General features: G+C 36.1%; 1 protein-coding gene across 2 annotated transcripts in view; it reads right to left on the reverse strand.

Annotated features, from left to right (window-relative positions):
- Window positions 1-20093, reverse strand: part of LOC103604293 (exocyst complex component 4) — a 143418-nt gene that overhangs the window by 29351 nt on the left and 93974 nt on the right. For both annotated transcript variants that reach the window (XM_008588861.1, XM_008588860.1), the window contains exon 6: window positions 12179-12422. In XM_008588861.1, coding sequence (XP_008587083.1) covers window positions 12179-12422 — 244 coding nt within the window. The remainder of the gene's footprint in view (window positions 1-12178; window positions 12423-20093) is intronic.

Here is a 20093-nt window from a genome sequence, read left to right on the forward strand (position 1 = left end):
CATTGGAAACTGAATTCAGTGATGGGATGAGCAGTGAATAGCTAATAAGGAAAAAAAAAAAAAAAAAACCCCAAAGGAAACCATACACATTACAAGGGCACACTACACCAATCCTCACCAGCATGTTCACTCCTTACAAAAGGAAAGGAAAAAGTAAGAAGACTCTCCCCTGATGCATCAAAGAATAAAAGAGATTAGGAATCACTCACATAAACAGCACATACATTTGCACTAATGTAGCCCAATTTAAAGTTACCAGAAATAAACTAAAATATGTTGTTAATATTCATATACACTCTCCAACTGCCCACACAACATGAGATTAAGAAAACAGTGTCAGCCTTTAACTGCAGGCACACTCGGAATGATCTAAGCACACAAGGCCCCACTAAAATCATTCCCCGCCCCACTTCCACCACAAAATATTAATGAAAGAAGAAATAAACCGTTACATTGCAGTTAGCACAGTTGCTTAAACCCTGTTAGAATCTAGGTTTCACCACTGATCTAAAAGACAAAAGAGCAGGCAGGTTCATTAGATGACCTGATGACTCCTTAAGCTGAAGTGAACTAGAAAAGCCCTAAGAACCTTTAAGATTTGAATTTCAATTTATTGCAATATCTCCCCTTCAGAAAAAAATAACACACACTATTTTATGCTTCTTTGTAAACACGCCTCTCCCCTGACACATGGCCCCATGTCCAGAATGGAGTAAATAGCCAAATTTTGTGGGCAACAGAGTTCAAGAGTAAAAGAATGAGCAATGTAGTAAAAGTAGAGAGCAAAATGGTGGTTACCAGAGGCTGGGAAGGGGAGGCGGAGGGGAAACAGTGAGAGGTTGGTTAATGGATACAAACTTACAGCTAGAGAGGAGGAATAAGATCTTGTGTTCTACAGCACTATAGAGTGATTATAATCAACAAAAATTTATTGTATACTTTCAAAGCTAGAAGAGAGGATTTTGAATGTTCCCCACGTAAAGAAATGATAAATGTTAAAAAAAAAAAAATCACTGGTTGTCAGGGTTTCAGAGTAGGGAAGGGGGCAAGATAGGGGAGGGGTGGCGGCATGAATATGTGGAGCACAGAGGATTTTTAGGGCAGTAAAACTATTTCTCTGCATGATGGCTGTAATGGTGAACACATGACATTATGCATTTGGCAAAACCCACAGAACTGCAGAATACAAAGAGGGAAGCCTAAAATTTAGTTAATAGAACAGTATTGGTTCCCAACTCTAACAAATGCACCACACTAACATAACACGTTAACAGGAGGAACTGGGGGACAGTGATGTGAACCGCCTGTACTTTCTGCTTGATTTTTCTGTAAACCTAAAACAGCTATAAAAATAAAGTCTATTACTTAAAAAAAAAAAATTAAAATAAAGATTGAGCAACATAGGCTGGCAGTATTAGGAGAAGTCTAGGACTAAAGATCCCGACCTGGGCTCCTTCCTCTGCATGAGGCAGGTAGCTAAAGCTGTCATAATGGAGGAGATCCCTCAGTAAGTAAGGCTGAAATGAGATGCGACCACAACAATGATGATGATGACAACTGTAACTGAAAGGACGACGACAATGACTACTATGTTAGTAACTGCCACTCTTTACTCACAACATGCCAGGCACTGCATTAACTGCTTTACTGGATCATCTCATTTAATCCTCAGGACAACCCTATAAAGAAAGTACAACTTTTATCCCCATTTTACAGACAAGGAAACTGAAGCTCAGATAAGAAGAGAACAAAGGACACAATTTTGGAGAATGTTTCTTTTTAGGGGTGTTGGAGGAAAAGGAAACAGTTTAAGAAGAGAGGCCAAAGAGATACCGGTACTCTACAATGCTAGGGAAACAACGCCTGGAAAGAGTGCCAAGAGAACTGTCTGCGCTGCCTCTACCTCCTCACTGGTACTCTACTAAAACACCTCTTGCTAAATTCCCAGGCATCACTTTGCTCAATCCAATAGACCCTCCACAGTCTTTAACCAAATAGCTGCCGCACTTGTTTCTGCTGGCCACTCACTCCCTCCTGAAACACTGTCTTCCACTGATCCCACAACCCTGGACCCTTCGGCTCCCTTCCACTTCTCCGGTTGCTCTTTCTCAGGAAGGTCTTCCTCAGCCTGTTCCTTAAATGCTGAGATCTCCTCTCAATCCTCATACTCTCTCTAGGTGAGCTAATTGAAGATGCCATGACATGTTCAATTATTCACCTGCTAACAACTCCCAAACTTATTTCCTGGCCAGATGGCTTCCTTAAGCTGTAGGCTTCCAACTTAACATGACTTAAACAGAACCCATCATGTTCCTCCCCAAACCTGCTTCTCCACAAATGGTACCTCTTGCCCCAGCAAACAATCTTCACCTTCCCTCCTCCCTCACATCCAAGCCATCAACAAGCCCCTTACTCCTGCCTCTTTACTATCTCTCAAAGTATCTCCCTACTTCGCTCCATTGCCACTGTTACCCTGCTAATGCAGGCCATGTCATCTCTTCCCTGGATTATTAAAACAACCCTCAAACAAGTCTCTAGTCCTTGCCTCCTCCCCTCTAGACTGTAAACTCACTGAGGGCAAGGGCTGCTTCTGATTTATCACTCTATTCACTCTATCACTCTATTCCAGATTTATCTGGATATTATTTGTCATTATATCCAGAATATGTTAGGCAATAAATGAGTAATTGCAGAATGAAGCAATGGAAAATGAACTCTAGCTGAATGGGAGAGATAGAGGACTGATACAGATAACAAGTAGTGAGGAAATAAGTGTCATAGATTAAAATCTCCTCATTTTCGAAGCCCACATTAAAAAATATTTCACATAAAACTATGGTCTCAAAAAGGTAACCTTATCAACTTAAACATGAAAACCTGAAGAAGTATAGTTAAAAGCTGAAGGATACACACATTCAGAGCTAACTTTAACACTGCAATAAAATTTATTTTATGTAAGAAAACAGTAAAGTATCAAGATGAAGAAAGTATTTGTTCTTTAAACACACATCCAATTACCTGGCAGTTTTTAAAATCCACCTTCTTAAAGATGTAAGCAAAATGTTACTTATTTTCCCAGATCCTCTACTTACTTCCCATCCTCAGAGACCCCTATGTATTTCAACTTCAAGTGCCACTATGAAAAAAGGCAGAGGGCTAAGAAGAAGAAAATGTTAAGGAACGGTCACTGTTGCACAAGGCAAGAAGTGCCTACAGTGTGAAGCTACATCATCAAGCTGTGAAAAATGCTCAATATTTAAGGTGAGATAAGACTATCTGAATCTAAATTTAACATCCAGGGAAACTTGAATTAGCCATTTGGCTGGAAAATCCATGTTTGCAGCCAAGAAGCTGCCTTACTTGGTCACGAAGCAAAGACACACACAAGGTGGAAAATCAGTTCTGTTCTACTACTTATCTGCTGAGACCTTAATGTCAGGGTTCTGCATTTTCCTACTGGCAGACAAAGGCAATAACCACAGAATATTTATTTCCCTACTGTTATGCTCTGAAAGGTAAGAAAGTACTGAACTTAGAACTTAGATGTTATATTAAAAATTAAAAGAAACTGATCATCAATTATATCACGTCAAAATGGTCTTAGTCTTACCTGCCTACATCTCACACACACATTTTCTTAATAAGCTCAGCTGAGCTAGTATTTCTCATTTCAAAAAGGGCACAGATCCTATTTAATCTTCAAGGTTATCTAATACCTACTTTAAGGGATAGAGATAAGTTTTACCACTTATTAATAAGTTTTCATATAAAAAGAAGTTACTATTTAAAGAGTGCTGACTAATTTCCCATCTGCACTTTGAAAAGAACAGAAAAAAATTATTAGCAATATAGAATGAAACAGTAAAAACTGAACTGAGTCCTGGCTCTAGTCACTTCCTTCCTGTGTCATTTCCCTCTTTGTCAGGTCAGGTTTCTGAATTCTGGAGGGATAACCTCAAATGAATTTCTACTTCTGAAGTGTGACCACTTACTGGCTAAAATTTGAAAATAAACCGAGGCCCTCTTTCTTTGAATCAAAATATCAGTATCATTCGTTCAAAACCCTTTCCCCCATTCCAAAAATAATATTTCATCATAGTGGAACATGAGAAAAATCCATAAATCCACCTCCCAGAGATAACAAAAGATTTTAGGTACCTATTCTTAGTACTTTGTTGTATATTATTCTTAGCACAAGAACATACAAGATCTCTAGAGGGACTGTTTATATAACTAAGTTTGATTCCCAAGCAAGCTAATTAGGATCCATATACTCCGTGGCTGCTGATCACACTTCTTAACATGTCCAGTTATCTCTGAAAGGCCTGTCATTGATCACAATAGGGGGGCGTGGGTGGAAGAATAGATAATGTCAGTACAAATATTGCCCTTTTCCTAAGGAAAAACAAAATCAGGCCCAGGAAATGAGTTAGGAACATCATCTTTATACAAACTGGAAAGCAAACTTACATAGTAGAGACTACTTCTAATCAATCCCACCACCACCAAGAAGCTTTGTGAACTGTCAAATTATTTCGGCTTTCACATTTCCCTGGGTAAAGCTGGGATTAATAATAATGCCCCTGCCTGTGATGAGGCCAGAGGTAAGGCTCACTCAGGTGAGGCACCAGATGGCAGACTGCTTTGCAAAGCATAAATGCTACAAAACTGCAAAACTCTGTGATGTTCGTGAGGTTATAAAAAGTATTCTCAAACTTTAGCATGCACAAGAATCATCTTAAACATAGAGTCCTGTGAGGCCCTGCACCCAGAGATTCCAATTTAATCACCCCCACAGGGATATTTGCATTTCTAACTCTCAAGTGACATTGGTGCTGTGGATCCTTAGGCCCCACTGTAAGAAGTGCTGAGATTTTTTTAAAAAAATAATCACTTCCTCTTATTAAAAAGTTATCTCCTTTGCATCTTTCTGGTATTGATTCATTCATTTGAATTCTTGGGCATTTAATATGTGCCCAGTCCTAAATCAGGATACAAATACAAAGTCAACCCCCCACAAACTCAGTCCAATGTGATCAAAGACCATAACAAGAGGATGGGCCAGGAGCTAGAGGAGCCCACATAATATGAAATACAACCTAAGAAAAGCACAAAGGTGCTTTAATCATATCTGACACCACCACTACACATTTGACACAAGTTTGTTTGTTTTTGCAATGAAAAAAAATCCAGTGTCCATTTGAGCTTGGAGTACCTTCTGTATTACGACACCCACAAGTGCATAGAAAATGACAAGACCTAAGACAGCTCCCACTACCTGCCAAGTATTAAGTGGCCTTGATGCAACATGAAGGCTGACATCTAAATAAAGTTCTAACAACCCATGAAATAGATTTTGTCTGTCATTGCCTTAATTGGTCCGGTCTCTCATTTGAACCTGCTATAGCACGTAAAACAAGAAAAATCAAGAGCACATTTTTTTTAACTTTGCCAAACACAAAGATTTAAGAAATGTAATATTGAGTAAGATCTGTGGCCCACTCAGCAAAGAACCATTTTTCTAGAGAATATAACCAAAGGACAAAATACAATCAAAAAGACAGCTGTCCAACTTCATGTTTACAAAAGAACTATGAAAATTACTGACATTACTAATTCACCTTATATGTTTTGAAGTCATTATCAATTAATTTGTTTTATTAGAAAGTATATGGACTTGGAATCTTCCATGGCAGTGAACTGTATATTTTAGTTTAACAATTGGAGTAATCAGTACCATATGTAAAAGAATTAGTTCCTTTCATTTGTTCTAAAAATATTTCAGTAAAGCTGCAGGGAATATTTCCTAGTTGAAGAATGTGGGATTTCTTCTATATATCCCTGCTTCATACTATCCATCCCTTAAATATTTAATACTTGGGTGTATTTAAAGAATGTTCTCACTGACACATGTAATCAAAAGTTGAGATTTAATCAAATGGAATCATAATCACTGAAGTTAAATTTACTTGCTTCCCGCCTGCTTTGATTCGAATTAACTACTCATCTAAATTACATTGAGGTCCTTCCTGATTCCAAGCATGTCCAGATGCTACATGCAGTGCTTGGGAATGGCTACAGGAAGTCACAAGGACAAATGCTTGACCTTGCTTCCAAGCTGCTCTTAAATGACTTTTCTGTAAAATAAAACAACCAATTCCACAAAGTCCTGCATTTCAGATACTTAGGAGAAGAGTAACTAATACAGGAAGAAGAAATGAAAGGAAATAATACTTATTTGAAAAAGAAACACATGCTTGACTCTAGCCACAAGTCTAAAAGAAATTGTGAAAAATATTTCGCTTATTTCTCATTCCATAAACACTATACTTGTACTATAAAACTAACCTTGAGGCTTTAGACTTTAGACAGATAAAATCACTTTATAAGAATGCTCTATTATGTCAGTTTGCCCTCATTCTGAGTTCTGGACTCTGAATTTTAAAAATATTTTTAAAATATATTTTTTTCAAATTTTAGTGCAATAATTCAATGTATTTCTAAAAACCTATAGCCTTCATAGACTGAGATACCAGGGAGAAAAAGAGTTGTAGGAAGTAAGGCAAATACCAACTTTGAATAGAACCATGACCATAAAGTAAATAATTCAGTGTCAGAATTATCCAGCAAGCACACAGCTAACACTTACAACCAATTACACTATGGATACATCGGTGGCAGAAATAAAAGGGGTATTACTGTCTATTACAATACAGTGTAGTAAGTGTCAGACCTGTTTAAAAATAGTGTGGTCACTCCTTCAGATGCCAATGAATCAAAGATATAAATATTAAGAATGAAACTATATAAGTACTAGAAGAAACTTTGGAAAATTTTATTTGTAATCTAAGAGTGGGGAAGACCTAAGTTCAATACAAAACTAAGAAGCTATAAAAGAAAGCATTGATAAATATAGCCTCATAAAAATAAAATCAAATGTCTACGTGGCCAGAAACATCACAAACAAAGCCAAAAGGCAAAGAAACGAGGAAAGTTGCAAAATAAATCTCAAAGAACTAATTTCCTAAATATATAAAGAATTCTTGCAAATCAATAAAAAGACAAACTGGAAAAATAGACTTCACTGAAAATGAAATAAACATTATCTGAACATTGTATTATTGAAAATTTCAAACATTAAAAAAGATCACAAGATAAAGAACCACCCTGTACCCATCACCCTGCTTCAATAAGTATCACTTTATGGCTTAATCTATATCTTTATCCACTCTCAACCCAGATTATTTTGAAACAATATCTCCAGCTTTAACCCAGATATCATGACAATATTTTATTTTTATACAAATGAAAAAAGTTTAACTTCACTGAAATGTTTAAATGAAAAGTTTAACTACCTTGGAAATACTATTTTTCTACTTCTCAGATTGGCAAAGATAAAAACATTTAATACAATCTGTTGGCAAGGGAATATAGAAACTCAAACATTATCCATGACATAAAAAATTGGTATCATCTCTAAGAAAAGCACACTGGCAATAATCATCAAAATTCAATTAACCACAGAGGTCAGCAAGAATTATGACAATGGCATATCAAGAATCTGCTTTCCTTCTCACATCTTACATGTTGATGTCATGCTAACTGCACAACTGGTAGGTGCTGTCAAATGAATGGAACTTAACTACAACTCGTATAAAACAACAATAAAAGCTGCCTTACTTTATTATTTCAAAAAAAAAAAAAAAAAGGCCACCTCCTAACACCCACCTACCCAAACTAGATGGGGTACCTGTGGTTAAATGCTTTCATGACACACTGCTTGTCCTCTATAGCATTTATCATTGTTTCTAATAATATACTTATCTGAGGGTTCTCTGATTAATGCCTTTCTTCCCCTCCATGATGAGAGACCATGTGTGATTTGTTTGGCACAGTGTCTGGTCCACGGCAGATATTCAATATATGGAATTCATTCGTGCATTAAACAAATATTTATTATGGGTCAGCTGGGTACTGTGCTAGATTCTGGAGGTACGCTACTGAACAAGGCAAACTGGTTCTCTGTTCTCTTCCTTTCTAGAGCCAGTCAAGAAATAATCAAATACACACAGACATACACATATACCATAAAAAGAACCTTAATGAACAATGTTCAGTCGGTCTAAAAACAGTTATTACATTTTCCAATACTAAAATTTAGTTTTATGGACGTTAACAGCTCCATTAGGCATTTTCACTTCTGATGCTTTCTTTTGATCAAAATATCTTGAGTAATAATTTAAATTAATTCTTAAATAATGAGTTTATTTTGCAAAATAGAGAAAAAAACAAAACCAACATCCTTACTACCTGAACACAACTACTTTTAGTATTAAAGTATATTTCTTTCCTGTGTTTAGCTTACCATGAATCTTTCTTCAATACAGTGAACACAAAACACGTAATGTTCTCTGCTTTTCACATTTGATGCTTAATATTCCTTCTTCTTTATAGAAGTCAATGAACATTGCAAAATGATCTCAATCCAAAAGCAAGAGAGCACTCCCTGGCAGCCATGGCTCCAACTCATTCAATCCTTTTTGCCCTCTTCAAGACCAACAGTTTTACCAAAGTGGAGCATACCGCCAGCATTTCCCCCTGCAATGATCTTGTGCCTTTTCATTTAAAAGGACCATTTTCAAATAGATGGAGTAGTTGCCTTACACAAGCCAATCATTCTCTTTTCCCACATTATTCTCTCTTCCATATTCTCAACAAGATATCACTTTTGAGAAGAATTCTTTCTTCCATCTCCTTGTCATGCTTTTCTTATTTGTTAAGTATTATAGAACTTCTTCCAGCTTCTTTGAAACAAAAAGATACAAAAATACTCATGAGCTAGATTTTGGAAAATAATCAACAATTAGGCAGCAGGAGCTGAAGAAATTAGTTCTGAACTACAGAGGCTGCAGGCCACATTCATCATATGAAGTTGAAGACATTGCCTGCCTTTCTGTGGGAATAACGGGTAGCAGGTGGTTCTGGTAGATTAGCAAGGCACCTGTTACCCTAATGTTTATCAATAACAGTAGTTGAATATTTTCTTTTAATGGTAAGTGGAGGCTTACAGGCATCGATAGAGTATGAATGAACAGAAAAGTTAAAATATTTCTCCTATAAATAGACAACAGATAGTTTGGGAAATCAAAAACAAAATAAAATAATAAGTGGATCACCAAAGTGATTTTTAAAAGCTGTCTGGGAAAGTATTTTGGCTTTGTAGGAACTGAAAACAAGACAGAATTCACTAACCTAGTTCCTTCTATATTTCTAGCAAAATAGCACGCAACATTAATTCTCTTTACATAAAGACAAATGTGAATGGGCCTGCAATGCATCATAACCAGAATATATTGAATATATACGATGTTGAACAATGAAACTTTTAGGGAAAGTTACAGTAATGGTATCTTGCCTTACAGCAGCATTTACGTATTCATGTTTTGGGATAGGCTGTTTCTTTGGGATGAGAGAGAACATGCATGTTGGGGAAAGAGGATTCATGGTTCTTTTTGCCTATGCTCCAACTTTCTTTAAGAAAAACAAATTTTTGTACCTTTAGCCATAAGATTCCTTGAATGGTAAATTAATAATAATAATAATAATGCCGAGTACTGTGATTTTATGTCTATCTGAAATAAATCTCACTAACACCCTCCTAAGTAAAGTTCGATGCACACAAAGAACCATGCAAGCTTCAAGGGATAATTTGCCAATATCCCTTCTAAAATTCTAATCTTTCAGAAGCAACAATACCAATCACTTTGAAATGACTGTGATTAATTCAAGGGAATTCATTTTTGAGGAGTTTTAAAGCATTTGATAGCACACAACCTCCAGAGACTACCTTAAAATTATCAGTCACATGGAATCCCAGCCCAAGAACTAAATCTTCAATCTTTTAATGAAGTGGTTCACCCCAAGTATTTGCTTTCACTATAATATTTTGTATTTTGTCTCATAATAAATGGTTTTAGTCCAAAATTTTGGATTTATATGCTTTATAAAGTGGGATCATGTTATAAACATGAAACCAAGGCAAGCACCTTGTTCACTTATTAGTGTTCAATACAGCCTGCCTACAAAAGTCTTTTAAAATACTGACAAAAAATGAAACCTAAAGAGGAAAAAAAACGCTGCTGCTGACTAACTCCTCATAGAGAAACATTTAGTATTTCCTCGGGCAGTGTGCTGAATTTCTACCTCTAGTGCTGTAATATCCAGTCGTGAATTCTCGAAGAGGCTTAGGTAATGGAAGAGGAAGAGGTCAAAATCCTATGAAAGACACAGTGCTTTTAAGAGTATTGTAATGAGATCAGCAGAAAAGCCTTGATCCATGCTCTTTTATTTTATTTCCAAAATATACTATAGTAATGGTATTTCCCTATGAAAGTTCAGTATATTCATTTAGGGACTTGCAACAACAGGGCAAATAGCAAACCAGAATTTTAGAGTATCCATTAGTGAGAAGCCAAAGGTCTTCATGGAAATTCAGATACCAGGCAAAGAAAGAAGAAAAGAAAAGTTCAATTTAGAACCATTCCCCAGCTTCTCTGGATCACGACATGAGTGATCAAAGAACATGGAAGTTGAGGAAGATACCAAAAATAAATAAATACATGTATTCCTATACACATGCATTCATGTAATAGTACTTACTGGTACTACTCTATTAAACACCATAATCATATAATCTCATCCAAAGCAAGCAACGCTATAAGACAGGTATTATTTTCCACAGATCACAAACTGGGATACAATGTCAGGACTGCTCTCTAAAATCCAAGCTCATCATACATTTGCTTTGAAACATTCTGTGGTAGGAGAGGGGTAGAGAAGATAGTTTCGTTTACCAACCATAGCACTTCGGAATAAATTTTACGAGGGAATTAATTTTTGAAGAGTTTTAAAGTATAATTAAAAATCAATGTTATTTATATATACAAAAGAAAATAGCAAATGTAAATAGAATACGTTTTTTCCAAAAAATTTAAAGTAAAGCTGGGGAAGTCATTAATACTAAATGAGCTATTTTTATTTCTCCTTAAATTTACCTTCTTTTTTAAAAAAAATTTAAATGCCTTAAGTACAAACAGTAGAATTTCCTTAACAGCATATCAACAAGATCATGACCTTTCTGCACATTGTCTATCACTTCCCAGGAGCTCATACCATTTGAGAAAAAGTGAAGATATGCTTGACTTTTCTGTCCACTTTCATATGTAACTACAGTTTCCACTGGCCTTTTTCCCCCATACCAAATTCCTGCCTTTGTACATGTCTAGTGTATTTGGAGGTTTGGGGGCAGAAGCAGAGGAGAGAGAGTAGGGAATACAGACCCCTTTATAGTGAACTTTTGATCTTCCAGGAAAGCCCCAATTTCAAATATCTTGCTCTACTGTCAGATGACATTAGTCTATTATGCCCTAAAATCTTCTTTGGCAAACATGATCTCCCAGTGTATGATCATCACAGAGCTAAAATCTGAATACAATCTCAGTATTCTCCTGATCTCCCAGTATATGATCATCACAGAGTTAAGATCAGAATACGATCTCAGTATTCTCCTTAAAAAACAAGAATTATAAAATCCAAATCCCATTTGTTGTTTTAAGTGAATATAGGAATTCCTGAGACTGATTTGCCTATTTGCAAATATTACCACACATTAAAGAAGAAAGCTTGAGACAAAGGGAAGACCGTGGATTTTAGAATCAAATGGACTTGTATACAACTCCAAAACGAGCCACTTTTTCTGTGAGCTTGAGCTAATTACGTAGTCTCTGAGCTCCAGTTCTCCTGACTATAAAATGTAAATACTAATAACTATCTCATAGAGTTGTAGTAAGAATTAAATGAGATAACATACATAAATTGTCTTGAACCCTGCTTAGTACTCAGTACATGTTCAGTAATTGCTATGTTATTTCATTCAATTTTTTTATTCATTTGATGTATTTGAATATAGACATTATGCTTTAAAATTTCTCAAGAATTTCAAAATCCAGACAGCTGAATTATGCCTAATCAAGCTGTTTTTACCACTCTGAGTCTGCATGGGTTACAGTATCCCAAATGCAAGAAAATAACTTTAACAGAAGATAAGTTACTTACACCCCACCCTAGAAAATGCCCAATAAATAGAGTTGTCAAAGACACAAACTGCATCCCCACCGACCTTGGTTGGTTCTCCACAGTTAGGGTCTCTCCCCTCTGATAGCCACTGTCTGCCACCTGGGTTGTAGACCTCTTCACAATTTGCTTTAGTTCCTGCTCCAAGCGCTCTTTGATAGCTTTCACTGTCTCTGGGATCTTCTTCAGTTTGGACAGCCCCTTGATAAGGATACCCATAAAAAGGGTGCTGTTCTCCTCTGGATCTAATTCCAAATCCTCCTTGATGTCCTGCAGGTTTATCTCCCTTGCTGCAAAATTTAAAAGAATAATAAAAATAATAATAATAGACACAGATTCCACCATGAAATTCAAAAACAGAGCAGCCTAATAAATGGGATCACTGCTTTGATTACTCTCTTAAAGGAATCAGAAAAGACTTTTCAATTAAATTATATTTGCATAACAACTACCCAAGAATCACAAAATAACATTTATATTCCTCAAATCACATCCATCAGTTAGTAATTAGAGACAGAAGCAATTAAAAACAAATATGCAAATCTTCATGGACAGTTTTCCATAGACTACTACTTCTGCCAATGAGTCTGTTGGTCTATTCCATTATTAAGCACTCACAGTTTATAAAATGCCATACATAGTGCTGCAGGAGAATTCTGAAGAGCCAGACCCTGGCCTCAAGTTCCTACTTAATTAATTTATTAATTAGGAGTGATAAACCGCTATAGAAAAAGACATTATTGATACATGTAACGGGAAAAAAGGTAAATAAGTTAAAGTTATAACAAATGAAAAAAGAGATGAAGAAAATTAAAGGAAAAACAACATATACAAGTAAGACAACATATATAAGTAAGATAAGACTTTGAGGAAAAAGAGTAATAAAGATATATGTCATAAATACAAAGAACAATCTCCTATTTTTCATTAAACATGTGTTTGCTATAAGATCACTGTATCGAAGATAAATCCTGCTAATAAGCCATGGAAGTTTTCTGAGATGTAATATGTCAAAACCCTGTGCAGATCTTTACAATACACCTTTCAACTAAACCATTTGGTTTTGCAATGGAAGAAATAGCCTAAAACAGCGGTTAGTAACCCCTGTGGGGAGCTGGAGAAAGGAAGTAGCTGTGATCTGGTACCTCTGTTATCTACCGGAAGCCACAGGCCTTTCCCTCCAAATAATAAATATACATGTATATGCAAAACTTCATATATCCATATGAATTCAGGGGTTTCATAACTGCCAAAAGAACTACAAGTTACAAACCTCTGGCCTAAAAACAATTCTCTTGGCCAGCCCGGTGGCGCACTGCTACAGTGCGCTGCTTGGGAGCACGGTGGCGCTCCCGCCGAGGGTTCGGATCCCACATACAGACCGGCCGCTCACTGGCTGAGCGAGGGGCGGGCGCAACACCGAGGGTTGCGATCCCGTTGCCGGTCCCGGTCCGGTACGGGCGCGACACTGAGGGTTGCGATCCGTTGCCTCATTTCACAAATGTCTGGATTAAGACAGACAAAAGCAAAAATGAGTACAAGCCTGAAGATGGAGCCTAACAGTTAAAAGTTTGCCCCATCCTCCCCTATCCTCCATCCTTCAAAACAAATGGAAGGTTTTTAAAATACATGATATCCTGAAAGAATGACTGTATTCTTCTTTAGTAGATTTAAGCTCAACTAGACTACAAGATACTCTAAATTATTCAGCACCACTGGAATGGCATTGAAATCTACTTAGAAAAAAATGAAAATATCTCAGTATATGGAGTAAGTTCTTATAACTGAAACATAAAGTCTCTAAAACCTCTATTTTAGATGATATGGAATCCCTGTAAGCTATTCCCCTCAGTCCCTTCTTTGGGGGCTCCCAAATCATAAAATACACTTAAAGAGGATTCGGGGAAGATAGTAGAACAGGAAGCACCAGAAATCTCTGTCGACCTAGACAACAACTGCATTGGTGGAATCTTTCTGATGTAACTATTTTGGGACTCTGGAATCTATTGAAGGCTTGCAATTTACAGCAGAAGGCTTGGATGATAAATTGAAGTTAATTTTGGTCAATTCCAGCTCTGAGCAAAGTAGCAGCTACCCATCTCCCACTCCTCCAGCCCCCTGGCAAGCAGCTGTGTATGTGTTCCTCCAACAATTTGCACACAGCTAGCAGAAGACAGGGTGGACAAAAAGGACTCCGCCCTCCAAATATCAGAGATCTATGCTCTGGTTGCTTCTTCTAATCACAGAGGTACAGGCAAAGAGGCTGGTGGCCATTGTTTTTGCACCTCCTCCAATTGCTCAATCGCTACCCATCTTGCTGAAGTGACTTCCAGAAGATTTAAAGGACCAGTACTCCCTCCCCCCCTTCATTTTTCTCTTTTTCCCCTTTTGGGAGACAGACATTAAAACTACAATGTTCAAAACCAACTTCATATACAGGAAAAATTAGAAAATGATTGTGCATGCCCAGAGAAAAGCGCGAGTTCAGAAAAGACCTGAGAAGACTTTAAATTTACACCCAGGTTGATCCTTGGGATAGAGACAACCTACAATGATCAAAAACAAAAAACCAATCACAATAACAAAAAACCAGCAAAACCTGGGAAAGGAGGAAAATATGATTTCCAGACATGGCCATTTAGCTCAGTTGGTTAGAGCACGCTGCTGATAACACTAACATCCAGGGTTCAATCCCTATACTGTCCAGCAAAAAACAAACTAAAGTTAAATTAAAATTTTAAAAAAAGAGATAAAATCTGATTTCCAGATTCACCACATTATTAGATACAAATGCCCAGTTTTGAACAAAAAATCATAGGACATACAAAGACAGACAAAAATATGGCCCATTCAAAGAAAAACTTTAATCAACAAATATTGTCCCTGAAAAACACTTAAAGGCAGATCTACTCAACAAAGACTTTTTAAAAAGTGTCTTAAAGATGCTCAAAGAACTAAAATGAAATGTGGAAAAGTCAAGAAAATGATGTGTGAATAAAATGGCCACATCAATAAAAAGATAGAAAACCTAAAACAAACTAAAAAGAAATTCTGGAATAACTAGAATGAAAACACTAGAGAGATTCAGAGGCAGATTTCAGCAATCAGAAGAAAGAATCAGCAAACCTGAAGATAGAAAAATGGAAATTATTGAATTTAAGGAACAGAAAGAAATAAGATTGAAGAAAAAGGACCAAAGCCTATGTGACCTGTTGTACACAATCAAGCATACCAACTTATGCGCTGTCAAAGTTCCAGGGGAAGAGAAAGAAAAAAGGGGCAGAGAGGATATTTAAAGAAATAATGGCTGAAAACTTCACAAATTTAATGAAAGACATGAATATAAACATCCAAGAAGCTCAACAAACTCCAGAAGAACTCAAAGGCACCCACAGCAAAACACATTATAATCAAACTTTCAAAAGACACAGAGAATCTTAAAAGCAGCAAGAGAAAAGCAACTCATCACACAAAGGGATCTTCAGATTACCCACAAATTTCTCATCAGAAATTTTAGGGGCCAGAAAGCAGTGGGCTAATGCAAAGTGCTAAAAGAAAAAAAACTATCAACCAAGAATCCTATATCCATAACTGTCCTTCAAAAGTGACAGAGAAATTAGGACATTCCCAGATAAAAGTTAAGAGAGTTTGTTACCACTAGACCTGCCCCGCAAGAAATGTTCAAGGGAGTCCTACAGGTTGAAATGAAAAGACTTAGTCAGTAACTAGAATCCACTTGAACAAATAAATGTTGGGTGGCAGCTACCTTCCTGGTACAGATGGTTGCTACACCTAATGACGACTGCCTGTTCCCTTCTTTGTTCTTCACACATGTTCAGGATGGCGCCTGGAGGATGTAAAGGGGGAGTGACCATGGTGTCGGGTAAAACCTCACCCCATTTACGGGGCTTAACATTATTGGTGCAGAGAGCCTTCCGGGCTCGTGGACACCTCATGATCTTTACTATAAGCATAGGCAGGAGCCATGCATGCACGCATGACCTATAGGGTGATTGGCTTGTTAGGTGGAGACCCCCGCCAGAATCCCCCTCCCATTTATGTATAAATATGTAGGCTTTGAGTTGAATAAATGGAACTGCTTGACAGAACCCCCACCGCATCTGAGTGTCCCTTTGCGAGCTGGATAGGGGCCGGTGGCTGCACTTACTTATCTCCTGGGCTCTCCCTCCCACTCCCTCTCACATGGGGAGAAAGAGGCAGGGGGTAATCTTCGGCCTCGTTCCCTTGAGCCAAGAGTGGTTTAGCTAGTTGTTGGGGTGCCGGCGTGGGCGCCGACTCCCCCTCACCCCGACAAATAAAGATCTCAAAGGTAAATACCTGGGCACTTATAAAAGCTAGTATTATTGTAACAATGGTTTTAAACTACATATTTCTTTTCAATATGATTCAAGAGACTAAAACACTTTTAAAACACAATTATTACTCAAAAAGCTAGCATTGTTATAACTTTGGTTTGTAATTCCACATTTTATTTTCTATATAATTTAAGAGGCTAACACATTTAAAAGAATTATCAGTTTATGTTTTGGGGCATACAATATATGAAGATGTAATTCTGTGGCATCAACAACCAAAGGAGTAGAGAGAGCCGTTAAAGGTGAAGCATTTTTTTATGTTATTGAAGTTAAAGTGGTATAAATTCAAGTTATATCATAACTTTAGGATGTTAAATGTAATCCCCATGATAACCACAAAGAAAATAGCTATAGAATCCATACAAATGAGAAAGGAATTTAAATGTTTCACTACAAAAAAAAATCAACACAAAAGGAGATAGTAATGAAAGATATGAGAGACAAAAAAGCTATAAGACATAGAGAAAACAAATAGCAAAATGACAGAAATCTCTCCTTATCAGTAATTACTAATAAATTACTAATAAGTAAATTAAACTCTCCAATCAAAAGAAAGAGATTAGCAGCACAGATTAAAAAAAAAAAATCACAATCCAACTATATGCTGTCTACAAAGGCACAAATAGATCGAAAGGCACAAATAGACTGAAAGTAAAAGCATGGAAAAAGATATTCCATGCAAACAGTAATGAATAGGGAGGAAGGGTGACTATACTAATATATGACAAAACAGACTTTAAACAAAATAATGTTACAAGAGATAAACAAGGACATTAATGCATATATTAACAAATGATCCAATACAACAAGATGTAACAATTGTAAACATTTACACATACCTAATGACAGACTATCAAAATAAAAAGCAAAAACTTATAGAATTGAGGGCAGAAATAAAGAGTTCTATAATAATAATTGGAGACTTCACCACCCCACTCTCAATAATAGATAAAAACCAGACAGAAGATAAGCAATGAAATAGAGGAGTTAAATAACACAATCAACCTACTAGATCAAACAAACATATACAAAACACTGTAACCCACAAAAACAACATGTTTTTAAGTGCATATAGGACATTTTCCAGGATAGAGCATATCTCAGGCCCCAAATTAAGTCTCAACAGATTTAAATAGACAGATATAATACAAAGTATCTCCTCTGACCAAATTGGGATGAAGTTAGAAATCAATAACAGAAATAAAACAGGAAAGCTCACAAATTTGTGAAAATTAACACACTCTTAAACAACCAATGGCTCAAAGAAGAATAACAAGCAAAATTAGAAAATGAATTAGAAAGGAATTAAAATGAAAACACAACATACCAAAATTTAAGGGATGCAGCAAGAGCAGTGCTAAGGGAGAAATTTATAGCTATAAACACGTTAACAGTCAAGAAAGATCTCAAAACAACAATCTAACTTTACAACTTAAGGAACTAGGAAATAAGGAACAAATTACACCCAAACTCATGGAAGGAAGGAGATAATAAAGATTAAAGCAGAGATAAACGAAATAGAGAACAGAAAATCAATGAAGCCAAAAGTTGGTTCTTTGAGAACATTAACAAAATGGATTAATTTTTGACTGGATAGACTGAGGAAAAAAACAGAAGCGCCTCAAATTATCCTACAGAAATAAAAATGATTGTAAGAGAGTACTATAAACAATTGCATGCCACTAAATTGTATAACCTAGGTAAAATGAACAAATTCCTAGAAACAAAAAATCTACCAACACTAAATCACAAAGGAAAAGAAAATCTAAATAGACCTGTAACTACAGTAAGAAAATTTAATCAATAATCAAAAATCTCCCAACAAAGAAAACCCTGGACCTGTTGGCTTCACTGGTGAATTCTACCAAACATTTAAAGAGGAACTAACACCAATCCTTCTTATGCTTTTCCAAAAAAACCTAATCTACAGATGCAATCCCCATCAAAATCCTAATGATACTTTTTTGCAGAAACAGAAAAAGCTATCCTGAAATTGATATGAAACCTAAAGGAATCCCAACAGCCAAAAGAATTTTTTAAAAGAACAAAGCTGAGAAGACACACTTCCAGATTTCAAAACTTACTTCAAAGCTATGGTAATAAAAACATTATGGTAATGGCATAAAGACAGACATATAGAGCAATGGAATAGAATAGAGACCTCAGAAATAAACCCTCACATATGATATGGTCAAATGATTTTTGACAAGGCTGCCAAGACCATTCAATGAGAAAAGACACAGTCTTTTCTACAAATGTTGCTGGAGAAACTGGATATCTTCATGCAAAAGAATGAAGTTGGACACTTACCTAACACCATATGCAAAAATTAATTCAAAATGGGTCAAAGACCTAAATGTAAGACCTAAAACTATAAAACTCTCAGAAGAAAACATATGGCAAAAGCTTTATGACACTGGATTTGACAGTGATTTCTTGGATATAATACCAAAAGAACAGGGAATGAAAAAAATAAATAATAAACAAATTGGACTGCATGAAAATTTAAAAATTTTTCTGCATCAAAAGATATGATGAACAATAAAAAGGCAACCACAGAATTGGAGGAAGTATTTGCATATGATATATCTGATAAAGAATTAATACCCAGAATATATAGAGAACTCCTAAATACAACAAAAAATTCCATTTCAAAATGGAGAAAGAACTTGAGTAGACATTTCTCCAAGAAGATATAATATGGCCAAAAAGCACATGAAAAGATGCTTACCATCACTAATCATTAGAGAAATTCAAATCAAAACTAAAATGAGATATCATCTCATACCCAGTAAGATGGCTACCATAAAAAAACCCAGAAAACACCAAGTGTTGGTGAGGATGTGGAGAAATTAGAACACTTGTGCAGTATTGGTGAGAATGCAAAATGGCATAGCTGCTGCAAAAACAGTATGGTAGTTCCCTACAAAATTAAAAGTAGAATTACCATATGATCCTGCAATTCTACTACAGGTTATAAACCCAAAAGAATTGAAATCAGGGTCTCGAAGAGATACTTGTACACCCAGTATTCACAATAGCATTATTAATACAGCAGCATTATTCACAATAGACAAAAGGTGGAAGCAACCCAAGTGTCCATCAGCACAGGAATGGATAAGCAAAATACGATATATACAAACAATGGAACATTATTCAGCTTTAAAAAGAAAGGAAATTCTAACATATGCTACAACATAGATGAACCAAGAGGACATTAAGCAAAATGAAATAAGCCAGTCATGAAAAGACAAATACTGTATGATCCCATTTATGTGAGGTACTTAGAGTAGTCAAATTCACAGAAACAAAGTAGAATGGTGGTTTAAAGGGGCTAGGGAGAGGGGACAATGGAGAGTTATTGTTTAATGGATACAAAGTTTCAGTTTTACGAGAGGAAAAGAGTTCTGAAAATGGATGATGGTGACAACTGCACAATATTATGAATGTATTTAAATGCCAGTTACACTTAAAAATGGTTAAAATGGTAAACTTGATGTTTACATATTTTCCACAATAAAAAATGCACTTAAATATGAACCAAAGCCATTTTAACTACATACATGATATAATTACTTATACAAG

Source organism: Galeopterus variegatus, unplaced genomic scaffold (assembly GCF_000696425.1).
Source record: "Galeopterus variegatus unplaced genomic scaffold, G_variegatus-3.0.2 Scaffold5074, whole genome shotgun sequence".
NCBI lineage: Eukaryota > Metazoa > Chordata > Mammalia > Dermoptera > Cynocephalidae > Galeopterus > Galeopterus variegatus.